Below are 23,287 nucleotides of genomic sequence, written 5' to 3' on the forward strand. Positions count from 1 at the left end.
TGTCACCATCTATCTAATCAGACCTAATTTTTTACTATTTCTGGTAACCTTTCATTGTTTAGGATATTTAATGTACTTATGTTTGATCTTATGGAAAGTGAGCTGATTTACATGTCATTTTCAAACAATCTTGAGTGAAATGTACAGAATTATGAATGCTCACTTCTCTAGGACATTCATTAATCTTAATTGTTTCATCAGATGACTAGGCTTGTATATTACGTTGAACCACATCCTCTATATAGTGATTACTTACATACCCATAAAATGAAATCAAGATGTAATTGTTATGTTTTCTGCTTAAACTTTGGTAATCTATTTAATAGATTTTTCCCTGTATAATTATTTACCTGTGCTTAGTTACTGTCAGTTAAAAAGACATGCTATATAAATATTACATGAAAACCGAATCATGTAGTTGCTTAAGTTCTTTATTGAAAAAGATTACTTGTGTTTAATTAAAAGGACATAAGACAAATACAGATGTCAAGCTTCATCCTGGTAGACACTGTAGAGTAGGTGGACGGTGATGTTTCTACAGTCCATTATTCCATTGCAAGTTGTTTTAGGACACATACGGTTTTTTCTTTTTTTTCAAAGTTCTAGTGACGAATGACCTGTGTTTGCACAACTTTCAAAATTCTCCACCAATTCAATTCATTACATTTAAAGCACCAAAGTTGGTCATAGTCCAAAGTTGTCATCCTAAATGACACTTTTTTAATGGCTGTATAAAAAAAGATTTCTGTACAAATCCTGGAAGGGAAGAAGCCTTGTCATTTGGGATCCGACTTGTCACTGATCTCCTATAGGTTTCCCTGGCATGTCTCAGCTAAAGGCTGCATCACCTTCTCATGTAGTCCTTCACACCACACACTGGACATGTTAGTGAATTTTGCCTTCACACAGGCAAGTAGCCTGGCACTTTTCCTTGAGCAGTCCATGTGCACAGCCTGCTGAGTTCTTCAAGGACTCACAGTTACTAAGCAAATCTTCATACTCACAGCTATTGGCTGCAATGAAATCAGATTTGGTTATCTTATTGCCATTATCTGAAGTAGCAGCAGAAAAGCCCACCCATTAAAACATCTATAAAGAGGTAGGAAGGAGAAACACACTGGCATCATTGCCACTGTGGTGGTCTTGAGAAACCCAGGTAGGAAACTTGGCTGAGCCTGCTGGTTCACCCATCACTTTTTCTTACTTTTAATTCAATGGTATATTTCTAAAATGAATTGACTTACTTATATCCCCTGGCAGTCAAAGAGAAAGAAAAAGATATAAACGTATCTTTAGCTGCTGAGTCTGATATGGTACCCACTAGGCAAATGTAGCTATTTTAGTGCATGGTAAATTAAATTAGCTTCTTAGCCTAACTAGCCCATTTCAAGTCCCCAAGGCCACATTCGTGGCTAATGTTCTAAGACAAGTGTTATAGAGATTCCTCTCATCTTGCATTTTGGAAACCCAACTTTACACTTTCAGGAGTAAATGCTCTTTGTGGGTGGACTGAAACAAGGGCAGTGTGCCATGTTTTTCTCTGAACTCCTCAGACCCTCAAAGTTGATTGGTCATGGGTGTGGTCTCTTTACAGCCCTCCTACAATTTCAAGGACACAAAATCTCAACAACTCTGCATTTGAGTCTGGAGAAGGAATCAAGCTGGTATAGTCCCTTTTCTTCTGAGAAGCATGCAAACAGCACTCAAAGACTAGCATTATGGGATGTAAAACAGGCAAAATACTGTTTCAATTCATGTAGGCATGTGCGATTTGATTTTTTTAAAGTTATGAATATATGTATGCCTGCATGTCTGTTTGTCCAGCACCTGAGGACAGAAAAGGACATCAGATATCCTGAAACTGGAGTCACAGGCAGTTGTTGTGAATCACCAAGGTCAGTTCTGGGAATGGAACCCAGGTCATCTACAAGAGCAGCAAATACTGAGCTATCTCTCCAGGACCATGTTTTGATTTTTTTTTTTAAATGCTACTTTGGGCCTATTGATATTAAGTTTAAGGAACAACTTATGAATGCAGTGCACAGTGAATAGTCTCTGCACATCACAGTCACCAAGGATAAATGTTCTGTTAGGGAACACAGGTAAAACTCTTTTCATTGTAAATAAAATGTAAGTTAGTAGTGTGTATAAAATGCTTATTTTAATGCTTTTCTTGAGTCGATTTTTTTTTCTTCTTCTAAGAATACATCATTTATTTGATTTTACAGATCATGGAATAAAATAAAACGCTATACGAGGAACCACCAGTGGTCCCTTCACACTTACTGCATAGTCCATTGTCACAGTTGTTGGGACAGCTAGCACAAGCTTCCCCTTGTTGGTAAGGAGTGCTCTTTGTCAATGCATTGTTACCCCTGCAATGTGAAACATATCATTATTTCTCCCTTAGCTGCTTGTTTTATGCACTAAAGCATCAGCAAACATACATACATGGTTGTGCCTGGTTTTCAGTTCTGCTATTGACAGCAATAACAATTAAGCAAGGACATCAAACACGAACACATCTGTCCTGGTTTGCTGTCTGTGACTGAGATAAAACATTGACTAAAAGTGACTTGTGCTGTGTGGATGTTCTATATGTCAAGTTGCTCTGATTGGTCAATAAAGAAAATACTGATTGGCCAGTGGCTAGGTAGGAAGTATAGGCGGGACTAACAGAGAGGAGAAAAGAAAGAACAGGAAGGCAGAAGGGGTCACTGCCAGCCGCCGCCAGGATAAGCAGCATGTGAAGATGCCGGTAAGCCACGAGCCACATGGCAAGGCATAGATTTATGGAAATTGATTAATTTAAGCTTTAAGAACAGTTAGCAAGAAGCCTGCCATGGCCATACAGTTTGTAAGCAATATAAGTCTCTGTGTTTACTTGGTTGGGTCTGAGCGGCTGTGGGACTGGCGGATGACAAAGATTTGTCCTGACTGTGGACAAGGCAGGAAAATTCTAGCTACAGACTTAGTGGGGGAAGGGGGGAAGAGGGGTTTATTTTAGGTCACAAGTTATAATCCATCACTGAGGGGAAGTGGAGGCAGGAACCTGGAGGCAGGAACCTGGAGGCAGGAACCTGGAGGCAGGAACTGAGGCAGACACGCTTACAAGCTGCACCCAGCTTCAAGTTCAGCTGCTTTTCCTTCATGGTCCAGGTCTACCCACCTAAAGATGGCATGGCCAGCAGTGGACCAGCCCTCCCACACACACACACACACATTCACTAGCAGTCGAGAAAATACCTCACAGACACAGGCCAATTCAACATAGGAAATTCCTTAATTTGAGGTTCCTTCCCACCTGTGTCAAGGTGACAACCAAGGTTAGCAATGACATGCCATCTCTCTGACTGCAATTCACCAAATTAAGTAAGGAAACTGAGGCAACTGGCATCTAGAACTTCCCCCTCTGTTGCCAGATAGATGAAATAATTATTAAGGCAAGACCCTGCAAGGTGTGGGTTACAGAAGCACATCACTCCTAAGAAAGAATAGCTCATAAATGGTAGTGGTAATGGAAAACTGTTCATTACTAAATATATTCTATCTGAAATCTGAGCTATCCCACAGTTCCTCTAAAGTGGAAAGCAAAGTTTCTGCATTTGTTTCTTGTTGCTGAGAGTGAGTTTATATTGTTTGTGCATGGTTAGTAGCATATACTTAAGCAACTCTAGCTAGTACTTAAAAGAATGTGTGAGAATGTTATGGTTACTAAGAAAAGAATGCCAGTTTCCCAAGTTTTGATCTGTGCCAACGTCCAAGGTATACTATCCTACAGGAATTAATATGTGACTCGTGATGATCATTACCACATGGGCTAGTTATGATCTTGAAAATATGAAGGAATCTAAATCTTAATTGTGCAAGTGGGAAAAAGCCCAAGGCAACACAGCTGAGTCTTTGTGTATTGAGTGAGCACTTAGAAAAACAAGCCATGAGGGTTCTAGAAATGCTCTGTAGGTTCATTCCTCAGCTTCCTCCCATTATCCATTCCATATATTGTTTCTTGTGCCTGCCCATGGGATGCTTTTATGATCAAGCAATAGATTTAGATATATATCTCCCTGTTTTATGAATTCTCTCTAGTAAATGCTGAAAGGTGTACTTGCAGAAAAACAAATTCAGAGTTCACAGCTCTCCTACTGCAGTCTCCTATCATCTGAGTAACCATGTCCCAGCAAGTCTGACAGGAAGGGTGGTCCTCACCCCTTTCAAAAAGTAAATATAATTAAGACTAAAAATTATGTTATAGTTACACATGTGAAATATCAAAGTTTGTGGGAACAATGTAAGATTCTTCTCTTTTGTAGGTAAAGAGCAATTGAAATATTTGAATAGAAAACAATCTTTAATCAAGGTATATCATCCCATTTGCAAACCAACAGCTTAAGTCATTTGTCCTAGCATTAAACTTGTACAGTCCTGCAGTGCAAAATTATCAAAATAAATAACATGAAATCTTAGAAAAAATCCACAGCATGAATAGTCCTTGAATGAGGGACCTAGGGAAGGCTAACTGAAGGAAATGACATCATTTCATAAGTGAAGATGGAGATCTTAGATCTTTACATTCAGAACTGGGGAACTGTATTCTTCTCTGACAAATTAACGTTGCCTAGATCTTCAAAGAAAAACCCTGACATTCGCCCTTCCCTTGGTGGGGCTACCCTTGTGATTCTGATTTGCTTTATAGAAGAGCTTTTCCATATTATTTTGCAGGTAAAATGACAAACTTTTAATTCTGAAGTGCATACTTACGCAGGACAGTATTGGCAAACGTAGAAGTATTTTAGGATGTCTTGGTTGGGACAGTAAGCAATTCCACATCCAACTTTGTAAGATGAATACCAAACAACCTATAAGTCCATGGGAGATAAAAAGCATGGATGTTTATTAGAAAACTGGTAAAAACACTCAAAAATAAATATTCATATATATATATATAACATGTGGCTACTGCTGTCTATAACATTTACCTTATAAAATTTCTATTTTGGGAATCACAGTAATAAAATTTTATTCCTAATACCCTTTAAAACTAAACATGTCATGTAGGATCACTATTTTTCCCATATATAATGAAAGTATAAACTGTATGCTTTCCTATCAAGAATTCTTCAGATCCTGGGAATAGATTAATATATATTAAAATATCATTCAAATGACAGAACTATACAATACCTACTCAGTCTGTCTCAAACTGAACATAGGAATGGGTCAGTGGTTGACAAAGCTTTGGTCATTACATTACAGTGTTTGTTACTCCAGCATCTTCATGCATCTACTCACCTGAGTGTAATGTCCAACAGCTGCATTGGGTTTTGCTCCTACACCATAAGTAAAAAACTCACTTTCATCGTACCAATTTTGAATTACGGCTGACCAAGAAGTAGGGTCACTTGACATATAGAGATTCTCACCACATTTTGTATCTGGAAAGGAACATTGTTTATGAGGAAAACAATAGAACTTTCAATCTCAAAATAAATTGACTACATGAATGCAAAATGCTGTACTTCAGCCATACGGCCTATGGTGGGTAACTGTTGGTTGAGGTGGAAGCAGGGTGCCTGCTTCTTAGATTAATTAATTAATTAATGGATTGATTAATCAGATGAGAAGACAGCCATCTGACACACCAAGCTTGCCTAAGCATGCAAATACTTAACAGATTGTGAATAATCCGTTCTTTCAAGGCCTTCTCCATTTGCACTGTCAAAACTGCACTCATCTAGGCACTAAATTCTCCATGTGTATGTGTCTCATGTGCTTTGTGATGCAGGCTTAGTAAAGACAAGTAACCAACACTTGCATGTTTTCTCCTCTGTCGCACTCACCAGTTTTCACAAAGAAGACCCTAAAGAAAAGTCCATGGATTTTTTTGTGAAGGAAGACAAAGTCATTTTTGACAGATTGTTTTAAAAGACAGCTGTCAGTAGGAAAGATGATTTCACAGGCTTAATCCTCTTCCTTGGAGAACCAGACACAGCCAGGACAAGTGTTACAATAGCCAAGTCATTTAATCTGTGTGAGCTTAAAAGGCCATGTCTATACTACATACAATGAATATCAAACGTGCTAAGATACCTCCATTAATAGTGAAGGTAAAAGTAACAATGTAATAGTCCACTTGATCTCCAAGACTGCTTCAGTCTTCTACTAACTCTGATCATCTCTTCACAGTTATTTTATTATTATAACAGCAATGATACAATAACAATAGATCAACTGAAACAATGCAAGGATGACTAACCACTTCCACAGCAGGCTTCTCTACATGCTTCAATATATTAGTAATCATCCTGTGTGAGGTCTGCGTATCAAATTTCCTCCCTCGTTGATCTGTACTCCACAATAAAATGGGTCCTGTTGTTCCTTAGAGTCTACCACAGCAATCTACACATCAGTCAAATTCAGAACATAGAAAACAAAACATATGCTGGGCTTGGCATTGCACACCTTTAGTCCCAGACCTGGGAGTTAGAGACAGGAGGATCATAGCAAGTTCATGGACAACCTGTTCTACATAGCCAGTTCTAGTGCAGCCAGGGTCACATGTTGCAGAATATTATTTTAAGGTGTGTTGCTTTGTTTATGTTGCATTTGTTTAACTCTGTGAAGCTGTGATTCTTTGCTTGTCTAAAACACCTGACAGTCTAATAAAGAACTGAATGGCCAATAGTGAGGCAGGAGAAAGGATAGGTGGGGCTGGAAGGCAGAGAGACTATATAGAAGGAGAAATCTGGGAGGAGATAAAAGAAGTCAGAGAAGTAGGAGGACTCCAGGGGCCAACCACCCATCTTACACAGCAAGCTACAGAGTAAGACTAAGATTTACAGAAGAGAGCAGGAAAAGCACAGGGGCACAAGGTAAGGAGGGTAATTTAGGTTAAGAAAAACTGTTGGGGCGGGGGAGTCAAGCTAAGGTGGGCATTTGTAACTAAGAATAAGCCTCCGTGTGTGATTTAATTGGGAACCAGGTGGTGGGCCCCCCAAAAGAGTAAAAACTAAACAACAACAGTTGCATAGTGAGGTCCTACCTAACCAAAAGAGAGAGGGGGAAGAAAAAAAGAAAGAAAAGAAAAACTTCACTGCTTTACATAATTTAAAATTATTCTCAAAATATTCAGCCTACATGGATTTTGAATACTATTTCAAAACATTAAGTATTTTGTGGCAAAACCAAGCAACAACTGAACACAATTACATATATCCTAAAAATAGATATCAAAACACTGAACAGTTGTTTATTATCAAAATGAGGGGGCAGGAGATTAGATTTGATAAAAGCATGAAAAAAAAATCTAGTATGGCATGACCTTGGTGTGTTCTTTGGCCTGGCCGTTTTCTTCCTAATGTTGTGATTCTAATTTGAGAATTTTTGTTAAAAAAGGATGACCCATGATCTTCTTTGCTTATGAGCTTGGAGAGAACAAATGATACATGGCATGAAACATTTGCATAATATAGATAAACATGAACCACATTGTTGTTATAATTATATCTCAATCACAAATAAATGACTTTGAAAGATAGCATGAATAGCATTTATGTGCAAATTCTTAATGTTATATCCTACAAAGGCCTGCTAGTATTGAAGTTATTCATTTATTAAGTAGCCATATATAATGTACATACTGATCTTTCGGTCTTGCCAATTGCTGTGCTCTAAAATACACTTGTTAGCCCACTTTTGAGAATTTCCTGATGCTGCTATGCTCCACTCCTAAATAGCAAGAGAGAAAGAAAACTAAATTTAGTGATCCAACCATAATGAAAGCTTATAATTTAATAGGCTAGCAAAACGATAAAACTCCCATGGAAATATTTTCTAATTATCACTGATATTAAAATGCCTCTTTGGCTTGTTTTAATTTTTGTGTGTGCTAGTTTTGACATGAAGAGAAGTCCATCAGAGATGTGTATAAGGGCAAAATATCTAACCATAGAGGCACATTTACAATGTTCATGAATGATGCTAAATATTGATACATGTGAAACATTCTAATAATATTAATATTATAGGCTGCTCTGAGTTATTCCAAAGTCCTTTGATGCCTATTGCTTTCATGTGGGAAATATGGGCTTAAATAGGATAAAGGGATGTTAGCACTGTGTCCTGGGAAATACTGTACATTAAGAAGGGCATAGTAAGTTTCCCCATCATGGTCTTGATGCCCCTTGCTCATAGAATCCCTCTTTCCTCTCTTCGATTGGACTTCTGGAGCTTTGCCTGGTGGTTGGCCATGGCTCTCTGCATCTGTTTCCATCAGTTACTGGATGAAGGCTCTATGATGAGAGTTAGGGCATTCACCAATCTGATCAATGGGCCAGCTCAGGCACCCCCTCTACCACTGCTAGTAATCTAAGCCATGATGGGAAAACTTGGAGATACAATGGAATCAAGCTAGTGGGAACTCATGAACTTTGGACCAACAGTTGTGGGACTAGACTGGACCCTCTGCATGGGCGAGACAGTTGTGTAGCTTGGTCTGTTTGAAGGCCCCCTGATAGTGGGAATAGGATCTATACCTGGTGCATGAGTGGGCTTTTTGGAGCCCATTGTCTATGGCGGGATACCTTGCATAGCCTTGATGCAGGGGGATGGGCTTGGACCTGCCTCAACTAAATGTGCCAGGCTTTGCTAACTCCTCGTAAGAGGCCATACCATTTGTAAAGAGGCAAAGGTAAGGCTGCAGGGAGGGGAGCAGGAGGAGGGATGTAAGGGGGATCTGTGAAGGGTATATAGAATGAATAAAAATTTCTTAATAAAAAATTTTAAAAGAAGGGTATAGTATTAAGAATGGAGAGATGTCTCAGTGGTTGAGAGAACCTACTGCTCTTTTGCAGAGGTCCCATGTTTGATTCCCATCACCCCTGCAAATTGACTCATAGCTGTCCATAAACCAAGTTCTATGGGAGATCTAATGCCTCTGGTCTCCACAGGCACCCACATACATGTGTACATGTTCACACTCACACACACAGAAACACAGAAAAAAAAAATCGTCTTCAAGAAGTAAGACCCTGAAAGACAGAAAATGCCTTGACACATGACTAAGAAAAAGTGAACAAAATGCTTCACACAGGATGATCCAAGATTTGGTTTCTGATTCTAACTTATTAGACCCCAAACTTGAAAAGTCACTTAACCATGTTAAAATGAAAATAATATAGTCTTTCCAGCATAAAAATTTTAGTAAAATACCAAAATCAAAACATGAACCACCGATGGAAGCAAAGCACTGATGTGTGGTGATGTATTGTGTCCCCCAATATACTGTGTCACCCAATAAAATTTATCTGAGGATCAGAGGAAAAAGCCAGCCACTATAAGTAAACATAGAAGTCAGGCAATGGTAGCACACGCCTTTAATCCTATCACTTGGGAGGAAGAGATATGTCTGGATCTCTGTGAGTTCAAGGCCACACTGGGGAACAGAACCAAGCACGGTGACACATGCCTTTAATCCCAGCACTAACCATAGAGGTCTGGAGGTCTGGACAGACAGACAGAGCTGGGCAGGAAGTGGAAGTGATGTAGCTGGGCTGAGAGAGCCATTGAGTGAGCAGAACAGAAAGGAATATAGGCGTGGGTATACAGAAAGTAGGTCTCTTGTGAGACTGAAGTGTCTTTGAGGTGAGGTTAGCTTGTGGCTTTTCCTATTTCCCTGATCTCTCAGGTTTTCACGCCTATATCTGGCTCCATGTTTTTTATTTAATAAGACCTTTAGCAATTTATTTACAAATGCTGTCCAGACATGGTGGCAAGAATTTCCACCTAAACCTGAGAGAGCTTAAGAAGAGATTGTAATTGTAGCTAAAAGCACCTTCCTAATTCATGACACTCATGGTGGGCTGAGGTACAGTGACGTGTCCCTTGGCTGTGACAATTCGTCTACACTGATGGGTGAATCTCAGATAGGCAAGGCCCCATGGGCTTCGGGTCCAGAATATCTCTTGCTAGTGCTGTGCCTTTACATGTTTGCTGCTGCCATTTTGCTCTGGTATCTAGCACGGTATGAATGGGTGTGGGGGGAACCCCATTGCTCTTAATGTAGTGTGATTATCTCATGGAAATATCCCATTCTACGGGACATTTTTCCTATGGATTATTGTGAAGATGATTTCCTCTTAAGCTGCACTGTTTAACTGAAGCAATGATTTTATACAATAATAGTATTAGTTTAAATAGAATTTTGATAACTAAGGGTTTTTAACAAATATAGAAAGGGATTATTATAGAGGTTAGTTTAGTGGGAAAATCAATGTGGGTAAAGGCAGGATATGGTGTTGCTATCACCCTTGATAAAACAGGCGCTGCAGAGGGTAGAAAATAAGAACAAGGCAGTGTCACACAGCTAGGACTTAGGAGTTTCTCTTGAGGAGCCATATAGACTGTGACTTACATTAATGATTAAGGAAAACAATTGTGTCCCAGAAACTAGGCTAGCTCAAGTTCTTTTCATCTTAATATTGGTAGATATGTTCATGGGTTTTAGTGTTCATCATAGCTAAACAAAGTTTTAAATAATGACTAAGGTTAAGATGTCTTTGTTAATGACTTTGAGGTAGAAATTCTTGGGGAACAATTTAAGTTTAGGAAGGCATATAGTTCAGTGAGGGACTCTGACATCAAGAAACAAGAACAATAACAGCCCTGTTATTATTAGCTGATGTGCCTTTCTTGCTAGGATGGGTTGCTGATCAAGGGTAGTGATTAATTCCTTGTACGCATTTCTGCCCTCAGCTTCCTGATATTAAAAAAAAAAAAAAAAAAAAAAAAACTGTTGCTGAGTGGGTATGCACCCTGAGGATCAAAGTAGACTTACTGATTGCTTTTCATATATAAAGGTTTATATTGTTATTCTTTTAACATTTTTATAAGATTACCTTTTGAGTGAGATAAATAACACAATGTTTGATCATTTCTTTGTAACCTCAAAATGCAACCTGCCAGTAAAAGTGCTGGCTGAGAAAAATAACTTGCTTGCTTACACTCTGTTAATCTATAACAAGTTACTTGGACATGAATGTATGTGGGTTCTTGGGAATAATTTGTTTTACCTGTAATATGTAAAATGTTTAATTATGTAAGGGAAATGGGAAACAAGTTGTTTTTTTACTTGTATTCATTGTAATCATTCACTTAAAAATAGAATGTAACCACACTGTAATTTTCATATTGCTTGAAGTAGTCTACTGGGGTATATAAGTGTAAGGGAAAAAAAATAAATATACAGAAGGGATACATCTAGGTAAAGGTAAGAAAAGAAAAAGGTGAGACAGAGATAACAGAGAGTTCCTAATGGTGTGTGTGTGTGTGTGTGTGTGTGTGTGTGTGTGTGTGTGATGATTTGTATGTCCTGTGGGAGCCCTTCTTGGGTTCCTTGTGGCATTACCCAGCAGGTCCGTATAGAGGATGATTAGGACCATGGGCCTGAGTGCAGGTGTTTGAGATGGTCTGCACTTGGCTGTTCTGGGGGATGGTTTGTATGTCAAGTTGTTCTGATTGGTTAATAAATAAAACCTGATCGGCCGTGGCTAGGCAGGAAAGATAGGCGGGACTAGCAGAGAGGAGAAATAAAAGGACAGGAGGGCAGAAGGACTTGCTGCAGCCGCCGCAATGACCAGCAGCCTGTGAAGACGCCGATAAGCCACCAGCCACGTGGCGAGGTATAGATTTGTAGAAATGGATTAATTTAAGATAAAGGAACAGTTAGCAAGAAGCCTGCCACGGCCATACAGTTTGAAAGCAAAATAAGTCTCTGTGTTTACTTGGTTGGGTCTGAGCAGCTGTGGGACTGGCGGGTGGCAGAGATTTGTCCTGACTGTAGGCAAGGCAGAAAAACTCAAGCTACAATTGGCGCCCGAACGTGGGGCTAAAGAAAAAAAGGGCTAAAGAAAAAAAGGGAAGAAAAAAAAAAGAGGGACTAAAAAAAAAGGACAAATGAACAGGGATAAAGGCCGGTGTTATGAAAAAAATAAATAAATAAATACTAAAGACAAAGTCCCTTAACCAAGAGGCGCTCCAATAAAGTGTGATCTGAGAAGAATCCTCGAGTGGTGGTAAAGAGGATTCAGAACTCAACACACGGAGCGGTGGCGTCGGTAAGTTCTCCAGGAACGGTGACATCGGTAAACGCCCCACAGTTCCTAATTCTCTTTCTCAAATGAGCGGCAGCCGCCGATTTGAGTTACTGGCGGGTTCCTGGCGTGTGCACTTAACCTGCAGTAAGGCGGAAATGAGGCCTCTGCAAGTGGCACATTAAGCTGCGTGGTGGATTTAGCCTTTGCTAAAATGTACATAGGCTTGGAAGAGAGAGGAAAAGGAACATAGACAGTTATATAAAGAAATAGAAAGTTTAAAAAAAATAGTCTTTAAAGAGAAAGTAAAAGTAATATAAAAAAAATAAGCCATGTAAAGATGGATATCACACAGAGAGTTTGGATTATATTGTCTTTGGGATTTTTAACTGCAGAAAGACATGTGATTGTAAAGACTGCTCAGTTAAATCAATGTGTATATTTTGAAGGTATTTCAGTTTTGAAATTTATGTCTAAGGATGTGTTGCTTTGGAAAGGAGATTCTGCTTTTGTTTCCACAGAAAGCCAGAGGCTGTGGATTTGTTCCAGATTAAGATACATCAGGTTTGACCAGCCAAGACCACCTGAAAGGTCTCCGATGACACCATGACCCAGATGATCCAACATCTAGAATTGTTTCAAGGCAACTGGCTCAGACGATACAGCCTCATGGACTACTCCATGATCTTAAAATGTCCCCATAAGATACAGCGCCCCCCTCCAGCAGGAAGTAGTTAAGAGAAGCTACGCCCAAATTCCCAAATATACCAAGCTGGCTTTGGAGATGTGTAAAAGTTAAAACCTTCCTTTTTAAAAAAAAAAAAAAAGAAAAGGGGAAGTGCTGTGGGATGATTTGTATGTCCTGTGGGAGCCCTTCTTGGGTTCCTTGTGGCGTTACCCAGCAGGTCCGTATAGAGGATGATTAGGACCATGGGCCTGAGTGCAGGTGTTTGAGATGGTCTGCACTTGGCTGTGCTGGGGGATGGTCTGTATGTCAAGTTGCTCTGATTAGTCAATAAATAAAACCTGATCGGCCGTGGCTAGGCAGGAAAGATAGGCGGGACTAGCAGAGAGGAGAAATAAAAGGACAGGAGGGCAGAAGGACTTGCTGCTGCAGCCGCCGCAATGACCAGAGATGCTGCAGCCGCCGCCATGACCAGCAGCCTGTGAAGATGCCGATAAGCCACCAGCCACGTGGCGAGGTATAGATTTGTAGAAATGGATTAATTTAAGATAAAGGAACAGTTAGCAAGAAGCCTGCCACGGCCATACAGTTTGAAAGCAATATAAAGTCTCTGTGTTTACTTGGTTGGGTCTGAGCAGCTGTGGGACTGGCGGGTGGCAGAGATTTGTCCTGACTGTGGGCAAGGCAGGAAAACTTAAGCTACACAGAAGGGATACATCTAGGTAAAGGTAAGAAAAGAAAAAGGTGAGACAGAGATAACAGAGAGTTCCTAATGGTGTGTGTGTGTGTGTGTGTGTGTGTGTGTGTGTGTGTGTGTGTGTGTGTGTTGTTGTTGTTTCCCTTTTTTGCTGGGCACAGAGAGCTAAGTTTTGTCCCACTGGATGACCCCAGAGAATTAAGTTTTACCCCCTCCAATAGAAAAGTAAAATTGAGTGATTAGTTCACTGACTCTATGGCTCCTCCTCAATTGCTGAGCTGCTGAAGCCTGGTCCTTACAGCAGCAGGGAATATTTTAAACCATAATGTTAAGCCATCACCAACATCTCCTTTCTCCACATCCAGGACAGCTCCTCCTCACACAGATGGATCCTCCCCCCCCCCCCACAGCTGCCCCCTCACACCTGGATCCCCCCCTCCCCTGTACAACTGGATTCTTACTCCACAGCTGGTTCACATCATTTCCAACACAGTCTCTTACCATTTTTAGCATGTTGCTGGCAGTGGGGTTAACTGATCTCCTCAGTTCATTGTGTTTATTTACAATCTCTCTTTGAATATGCGGTTGGTTGGTTAACAATGCAGTGAAAGCCGGATCCTGAAGGAAAATAACTTTTAACAATTTTGTAGATCACAGACATTGAAGAAATAACTTCGGTTTTAAAACTATTATCACATAATATCACACAAATAGAAAAGGAAAAAATATTAGCTGCTTGGCAATGCCAATAAAACTGAGTCAACACTTAATTTTAATAGGAACGAGTAGACAGAAGACTTGGAAATGATGAGTAATTCATTGCAAGATAAAAATCCTTCTGAGGCCACAAATGCTAGGTTCTGATTTTAATTTAGCTTTCATTGTGGGTTTTTTTTTTTTAATGTAGTCCTATGAGAGGTGATTCTGGGAGCAACTCTGCATGTGACCAGAGAAGAAAGGTAATCAATATCAGCCCAACACAAACCATGAGCCTTAAAACAGTGATCTGCCTGCATGTTATACTGGTGCAATAAGGCATTAATATTATGAAAATAACAAGCCATTTTTTTGATTGGGATTAAGGTTTACTCTTGAACTGGAACCCATATCTGACAATGCTAAAGTGGCAAAGAATCTGAGACTATATATAGGTCATATGATCTAGGGGAAAACCTACTATTCTTCTGCTAAAGGAACATAGCAATAACATGACCCCGGATGACATATTGCTACAGCCATAGATCAGTACATCATTCAGGCCTCATCAGAGAAGCTTCTTCTTTCAATAGGTGAGAACTAACCAGAGACCCACAACTGGACAACATGCAGGGAGTGACAGACTTTGGAGCACTCAGTCCTAAGTGAGATGACCTAAAGGAGATGTCTTCATCAAAGCCCTGCCCCACCCTCAAGGTTCAGGGGTCTATGCAGAAGAGGGAACAAAATGATGCTAAGGTCCAGAGTGATGGGTGACTCCAAGGAAACACTGTCTTCTAGGCACAAGACTGATGCACATATGAACTTAGAGAGACTGTGGCAATACACAAAAGACCTGCAGAGATTCACCAAACAAAAATCCCAGTCCTGCCTGACTGGGGAAACTTGACATGGTGTTCCACTCCTAACACTGAGAAGCTATTTGTAAATAATACCTGCTGGCAAAGAGAAAATCAAGTCTTCTCCAATGGAGTGTCAGTGACTGCCTTAACTTGGTTTCCATTTCTATGAAGAGACACCATGACCACGGCAACTCTTATAAAGAAAACATTTAATTATGGTGGCTGGCTTACAGTTTCAGAAGTACAGTCCATTACCATCATGGCAGGGAGCATGGTGGTATGCAGGCAAACATGGTGTTGACTATACCTTGGCTTATAGACAACAGGAAGTTGAGTATCTGGGCAGTATCCTGAGCATAGGAAACCTCAAGGCCCAACCCCACAGTTACACACTTCCTCCAACAAGGCCATATCCACTCCAAAAAGCCACACCTCCTAATAATGTCACACCTATGAGATTATGGGGGCATTTACATTCAAACTACCACAGTGAGTACATCAACCATGCTCCAGAGCAGGCCCTATACCCAAGAATAGTTTGCAAATACAAAACAGACTCTATTGATTTTGCTTTGTTTTGGCATTTTTGTCTTGTTTTTATTTGTTTTGCTTTTTGTTTTGTTTTTTGACAGCAAGATAGAGAGAACATGAAGTTGGTGGATAGGGAGATGGGAAGGATATTGGTGAAGTCAAGTAGGGGGAAAAAACATAATATATATCACATGAAAAATAATTTAGATTTAAAAATGAGATAAATTTTGTTATCAAACCCTCATAACAGGAAATCTAAGACATATCCATTCACATTTGATCAAGTCACAATAAGATAAAGTGAGGGAATCCCATGATTCATCCTAGGCTTCACAGAGAACATTGCTGTCTGTGGCATTTGCGTTTGGTGACAGAACATTCAAATTTAGTCTAAATTCGTATCTCCCATCGAGCACCTGAGCAAAACCATGAGGCAGCATATTTTCCAAGGTTGCTCCATACATACTTTTTAAATATTTTTAAATGTTTTCTACACAATTCAAGGGCAACACATTCATCTACTGAATGGAATACTACCCACTTGGCTCAGTTTAGTAGTAAAACGTGCTTGGTACAGAGTTCATATTTTCAGCTTATATGGATGATTATATACATATGTCAGCTAATGCTGAGAGAAGAATGGGGCTTTTGGTTATTGAGCAGGCTCTAAGCTTAAATTTATAAAAGAGCGCAATGTCCCATGGGTGTGAGCAAGATTCTGAAGTATTTCTAATAGACACATTGCTCATAGCAGGCTTCCTGATACTTTGGGATAAGTTACTCAACTGTTCCCCACCATACTGAGTTCCCTCAAGACTCTCAGCTTTCTCCCTTCATAGTTCTGATCACACAGCTTTGGCCATTTTCTATTCTCTGTCCATGTCTGTCTCCTGTTTTGTGTCCCTAAGGACAGAGACTATTATATAGTGCCTCAGACCAATAGGTGTAGAACAGTTGCAGATTTCTAAAGTACAGTGGATGCACAGGACACACATCAGCAATGACCAATCCCTGAATTATCAGACATTTCCATGTTTCTATTATCCTCAGATTGTCACTTAAAGTAACTTCAAAACACAAAAGTGTTGGTTTCTTAGGATATGAAATTCTTTTCTGATCCTTATACCATTATATTTTGTACATGAAAATTCTATGTATAGATGTATTTATTTTTAGATGAGTATCAATAGAGCTTTTATTGTGAGATCAGGAAGTAAGATTATGTCTAAAGTCTAAAGTTAACAACAACAACAACAAAAAAAAAAAAAAAAACAATCTATCCTTACAGGGTTCATAATGCATTCAAAAAAACATATGACTTCTTCAAACCTGATAGGTGGAGTCTATGTGAGGAGAGATCAGTTTATTGAGGATAACAAAGAGTTCACAAAAGATGATTCTGGTTTGGGATTGGAAAAGATTTACAGTGTTCACAGGACTGCTGAGAAGCATAGAGAGTCACGCTGAGAGGGGTAATCAGTGAGCATTGAGTGGTGCCTAAAACCCAACAACATCTCACTTTGTAATGATTTTTGTGAATGAAGGCCAAGAGTTGGACCAGGACGTAGGAGGAGAATTGTGAAGGTCCAGGGCAAAAATCATTCAAGGGAGAAAAGATGGAAAACTGTTATAATAAAGCTCTGGAGAGTGAAAAGCAAATTCTCCCTGGTCTGAGAATTTGACTATTATAACAGACTGGTTACAGTTATGAATGCCTGATGAGGCCTGAACAAATATCAAACTCTTTATTTCTAGCTAGCATTGAGTTTTAGAGGTCAGGGCAGACTATGAGAACAGACAACAGTGACAACAGTACTTCTTACTCATGGGCTTCCAGGCCAGGAGGTGAACTCCATGTGTGAGCCTCACACACACTGACAAGAATGACTGGCCTTTGGGCTGGAGAGATGGCTCAGAGGTTAAGAGCACTGGCTGTTCTTCCAGAGGTCATGAGTTCAATTCCCAGCAACCACATGGTGACTCACAACCATCTGTAATGAGATCTGGTGCCCTCTTCTGACCTGCAAGTGTATATGCAGACAGAACACTGTATACATAGTAAATAAATAAATCTTTAAAAAAAAAAAAAAAAAAGAATGACTGGCCTTGATCTGGGATCATTAAAGCATTAAAATCATATGTGAAAAGGGGGGGGTCTAAATTCAAGATTCCACACAGTAACAATGCTTTATGTGCTAATTCCATGATCATTGATAAACACAAAAAGACTTTAGAATCAGATTTGTTTTCAATTTAGAAACAAGTCCAGTTATTTGTAAACAATAACAAGAGATAAATGTAGTGACAGAGGCAAAGAAAGGGCAAATTTAAGATTAAATATTCTTACATTTCTGAGCAATCATATGGAAATGGGATAAAATAAAGACGTAGAAAATACTTTGAGCAGAAGATCCTTAATTATCTCTTTAAACCCATATAACATGCTGTCTTTTTAAAATATGATTTGGGAGTGATATGTAATCCAAACTGGAGATGGCCTATTAAAATGTAAAAGAAGTGAATTCTAGCAATATATTTATTTGTGATAAGTTGAATAATTGCCCCCTAAAGATATTTCCATATCCTAATTCAAATTCTCTATAAATACAGTCTTATTTGAAAAGAAAATGTCTTTACAGAATCAAGTTGAGAATCTTGACACAAAATTATCCTAAAGTACCCAAGTGGAACCTGAATTTGGGACCAAGCAATTTCATGAGAAACATAGATGAGATTATGTTAAGATGAAGGAAGAGGTTGGAAAGACACAGTCATCTGTTGAAGGACAACAACAACTGGCAGAAGTCACTATAAGATAGAAAGGAAGGGACCGGTCCCCTCCTAAGTCTGCCAGAGAGACCTCGATTTCAGACTTCTAGCCCCGACAGCTATAGAAAAAAAAAAAAACATTTCTGTGTTCAGCCAGCAAGTCTTAGGTAATTCTTAACAACAGTGCTCTGAACTTAATATATTATTTAACCAATTATAGAAAATACTGTTATCTGTTAATTTAACAAACAATACTAGTGAGGTTTGTTGTTTAACTTGTACTATGTGGTTGATGCCTGTGAACCTTCTTCTTGGAATATACTTTGTCTTTTCAAGTATCCAATAGGCACATGGGACAGGCAGCCCCCACAGGAATGATGGAGCAAATCAGCCTAGTCCCCATCTCTGTTTCCATATGAAATGCCATGAAAACTTTGTCACCTGTCAGGTACTCTGGAGTCCTGTGCTCTCAAAGTAGCCCTTTTCCAAAGCTGTCAGAGTGCTCTGAAAGAATGTTTCCCCTTTAACCTTACCTTTCCTTCAGTGGGCAATGATTGATGCAGCAAAGCAAAGAGAAACAGCATCACCTGGAAGGAAGCCATGGCTGGAAGCTATGAAAACAAAAAAAAATCTTCACTGAAGTCAGTAGTACAGGGATTCGGGAAGGGGGAAATTGGGTGATCTAAGGTATGCCAAGCATCTGTAACTTCTAGTTCACTAACAATGTAACAGCTGAAGAGTCACTATATGATGCAAATAGAATCACAGTGAAACCCCCTTGTCTCTAAAAGGGACATGAACTGAAGAATTTGATGGTTGTCCTTGACTTGTATGTGCAGTGACTCAGGAATTCCTAGCATCTTCCTGCAAATTTCTGTTCCCTTTTCTTCATCTAAAAGGAAATGTGAACAATAAATTTCTTCCTAGCTAATTAGGTTGTTGACACTCATCATCCATCTCATTGTGTGGGAAAGGGTTCAGTTTTTCCACTGTGTCCCACCTCTCAACTTCCTATTCTCAATAAAGAGAGAACTATTTATCTATCTACACTAGAATTCAATCAAGATTTCAGGGTTGGGATTATGCCAACATAAATGATCAAACACCTTAAAAGTGGTTATTTCTCAGAGAGAGAAAATAGAAACTGTTTTTTTTTTTCTCATGCTTGTATTGTTGTCAAAAGTTCTGCTATAGAAAAACATATAGTTAATGAATTAAAAGCCTACTCTTCTCAGTTCTGGTCACGATTTGGTACAAAGGATGTTTAATATTATCATTGTATTTCAAAAGGCCTCCTTGCTCATCCTCATATTGCGTCTTCTAAATAGGATGACACACCTTGGGTCCTTAGGATAATATTAAAAGCAGCTCAGTTGGGGAAATACTTATCTTCCCATCATTACCCACCAGTCATGACTTCAAATGCATTGTTCATAGAAAAACAAAAAATAGTTTCATTTTGGGAAGAACAAGTCATTAATGCAGCTTCATGGGGCCCCTTTATCCTTATTTTAATTCTTATTATATAATCACATATTGAGATGAAACATATGCACAAATACCACATTTTTGCTTTCCCAATAAACATAGTTCTAATGTGGAAGACAAATTAAAAACATGAGAATTAGCTATGCTATCTATTTATGTAATCATACAAAAAGTTCATATATACATATAAAATTGATACCATTGTTTCTGTAATAGCATTGCTAAAGAGTTTTGTTGATATCATTCTTAAGACCACAAGTAGATATATTAAGTATATCTTTTTACTCTTGGCAACATTAGAGTTATTGGCATGATAAAAATGCTCACATTAGAACAGTCACTTACTGATGGTTGGACAGTTGAAATATCTGCCTTCCCTGTGTCAAGACAGAAGGTGGGAGAGGATAGATTACACATCACAACTGTCTCTGGGCACATTCTGCATCTACACATCAGTTTCAGTCAACACTGCCCTCAAATGGCATTTTTCACACCAACATACTTAAATTTCACCTCCAGCTTTTTTTCATTTGGTTCCCATCCAAACTGCTAACATGAGTAACTACAGTTAAGTTCTTAAGCACATTACAATCTAGACAGTGTCTTTGGAGCCTGGTATTTCTATATTGACCATCCAAGACTATTTTATTCTTGAGAAGAGAAGTAGGGCATATCTTAAAGCTGAACACATTCATGCATCAACTTTCTATGACTTTTATTTTCTATCTGTAGCTTAATGTTCATTAAGATACAGTCTTTGGAAACCATCAGGCTTGGGAAATCCATCAGAGCTTCAGTTTTCCCTTACACAAAATGTGAATTTCTATAGTCTTACTTAAAAAAAAAAAACAAAGACATAACTCTGTAAAAATCTTAATACAGTCCTCATATAATTTAATATGTATAACCATAAATGGATAATATGAGTATTTTATTATCTTTTGCAGTATCTAAAATTTGGCTTAACCCCATCAGATATTTCCATAAAAATTTGTGATCTGATTGAATGTTAATTTCAAAATTATTTAAAACTTTTTTTTCTTCCTGATGTCAATTCAAATGCTGGAGACCTGGCCCTCCTTAACATAAGGAAAAATGAACTAACTGCATCCTCATTGAAAAAGGCATATACATGAAGATTTTATACAGCTAAGTCACTCCGTGTGTCTGCATTGTATGATCCATAATTCCAAAGTCTAGTAGACCAGGAGGCCACACATTCCACTCCCATGTTGTTGCCAATCCAAATGGTAGTCATCTTCATAAAGTCTGAAGAAGGGCACCATTGCTAAAAATGTGTTCAAGAAAAAAATGTTTTATGCATTCCCTTACTTTGTGCTTTGTTCTTGAAACCTACATTCATACTTAGTTGAAAAATTTGACTGTCATTTTACCCTTCCTACATGTGAATGGAACAATACCTTGTCCTTTCTTTTAATGTTCTAAGATCAGGATGACATGGTTCTTGTAAGATGTCAGGGGCATGATGTGAGCTTTCATTGTTCTAGAAGATGGAAACAACGATATAAAGAGAGCCTTATAGATATTGCCAATACTCTGTCATAAACTTAAAACCTGACTGTTCACTAACGTCATCTTAATTCTTCATTATTTGATGTCACTATTAACACTATAATATGCTTTGGGGGCCAAACTGTGCTTCAGTGGCTTAGTATTTCCTTCATACACTAGACCAAAAGTCTACTTCTTAAGAAACTCAGTAACCACTGGCTGGCTACCACCCTCGAAAACGGAAGTGTGTACAAAGTCCCCCCTTTGATCTAGCACGCAGTCTTCACGTTCTTCAAAAGATGTTGTCTATAACTCCAACAGTGTTAACTATATGCGTTGGTGTTTGGTCAATATAACTTCACATCTTCTCTTCTGGAAGTTCAGAAGAATGTATGACCTCAGATCTTATTGCTATAGTCATATAAATGCACACTCATACAATTTAAAAAAAAAAACTGACATTTTAAATCTGACCTCAGAAAAGCCAGGCTTAGACATGGCTTTAAGCTCCCTCCGTGACGATATCTCTTCTAAGGTCATGGGAAATCTCTAGCCGATTCTTGCTAAGAAAGTGAGCTAATAATTGTCCCTGAATCTGCCAACGGCCCCTCACCTCACACATCTTTATCTACACTAGATTTACCCCTTTTCCCTACCCTGGTCACATCCACTCTCTCTGTCTACACTAATATTTACCAGGACTTCACAGCACAGATCTTCATGCTGTCGGAGGGAGCCAGAGAGGGCTCCTGCTGCCCTTCCCTCCCTGGGCGATGGTAACTGCCTCCTGCCGCCACGTGGGGGCGACGTCACGAAGCTTTATGCCCTCAGAGTAAGTGTTCCTCTTCATAGAATCCATCCCTCCCTCAACCATCTCTCTGTAGGAGGTCGCGGACAAGTTCTTGAATGTTTTCCCCTGTGAAAAGTGAAGTCCTACTTCGTTATTGTCATTTGTTGGGAGTTGAGGGGATTCAATGTTTGTTAACACAACAGGGCTCTAGGAAGAGAAAAAAGGAGATACATCAGGATTTTGAACGTTCAGGGAGAAAGATAGAGAAGTGAGCGTTTCATTTCCAGGATGCCTGAGTGAAGAGCTTCAGAATTAACAACTAAGATCGCGGAAGTCTTGCTGAAAGGTTTACTTAAAATTTCAAAATCGCGGCAGTGTGGCGCCAACAATACAACCAGTTCCAAGGAGTTAACGTTCTGCGTTTTTGTTTACAAATTCTCCCTGATCATTATCTGTGTTTGGCAGAAGTTTTGTGGTCAGAATTTTCAAGATAGCTGGATCAACTTTTGAATACCTGAGATTCCTGACCAAAGGTTTCTACATCCGGTACATCTGGGTTGAGCAGCTAGCTTTTTTCATTAGTGGACCATGTGTGGTCTTCAGGACTATAAGTGATACATGCTTAGTGGATAAAAATGGGGGACAGTTAGCTCATTACTTAAAGGAAGAGATAAAGATGTCAAATCAATTAAGTTCCCTCACCCTTGCTTCTCTGTGTCTCATGGAGAAGAGGTTGGGAAATTTACCATTTATTGCTCCTACTCTATTTGCATTGTTTATCGCATTTGTGTGTGTGTGTGTGTGTGTGTGTGTGTGTGTGTGTGTGTTGTTTGTGTGGGTGCAGATGTGTGCGCATAGCTTTGGGTATCATTTCTCAGAGGCTAGCCACCTTTTTTGTAGGCAGAGTTTCTGACTGGCCTGGAATTAGGGGAGTGGGCTGGCCTGCCAGTGGATGGAAGAGCTCCCTCTTTCTCCAACTCCCCAGTAATGGGATTATAAATGTATGCCACTATGCCCATCTTTTCACATGGGTTCTGGGGGATTGAACTCAGATCCCCATTGTTGTGAAGCAAGCACTTTATCAGTAAAACAATTCTCTAGCCCCTTGTGTATGTTTAATTGGTTTAATTCTGGTAAATCATATATGTCTAGGAGTTTATCCATTTC

General features: G+C 39.2%; 1 protein-coding gene across 3 annotated transcripts; it reads right to left on the reverse strand.

The window, feature by feature from the left end:
- Nucleotides 1-413: 413 nt before the first annotated feature.
- LOC114705398 (cysteine-rich secretory protein 2-like) lies at nt 414-22,134 on the reverse strand. Of its 3 annotated transcripts, none has more exons than XM_028887282.2 (10): nt 22,027-22,134; nt 21,240-21,322; nt 20,164-20,195; nt 18,864-18,941; nt 13,973-14,089; nt 7,641-7,728; nt 5,293-5,435; nt 4,762-4,859; nt 2,287-2,375; nt 414-1,013 (listed from the first exon to the last, which is right to left on the reverse strand). In XM_028887282.2, the coding sequence occupies exons 4-10, from the start codon at nt 18,930-18,932 to the stop codon at nt 886-888; spliced, it is 732 nt and encodes a 243-aa protein (XP_028743115.1). In that variant the 5' UTR covers nt 18,933-18,941; nt 20,164-20,195; nt 21,240-21,322; nt 22,027-22,134; the 3' UTR covers nt 414-885. The 3 variants fall into 3 exon arrangements, with proteins under 3 accessions (XP_028743115.1, XP_037055886.1, XP_037055887.1); XM_037199991.1 differs by having other exon boundaries at nt 20,146-20,195; XM_037199992.1 differs by lacking the exon at nt 20,164-20,195.
- Nucleotides 22,135-23,287: the final 1,153 nt, after the last annotated feature.

Source organism: Peromyscus leucopus, chromosome 16_21 (assembly GCF_004664715.2).
Source record: "Peromyscus leucopus breed LL Stock chromosome 16_21, UCI_PerLeu_2.1, whole genome shotgun sequence".
NCBI lineage: Eukaryota > Metazoa > Chordata > Mammalia > Rodentia > Cricetidae > Peromyscus > Peromyscus leucopus.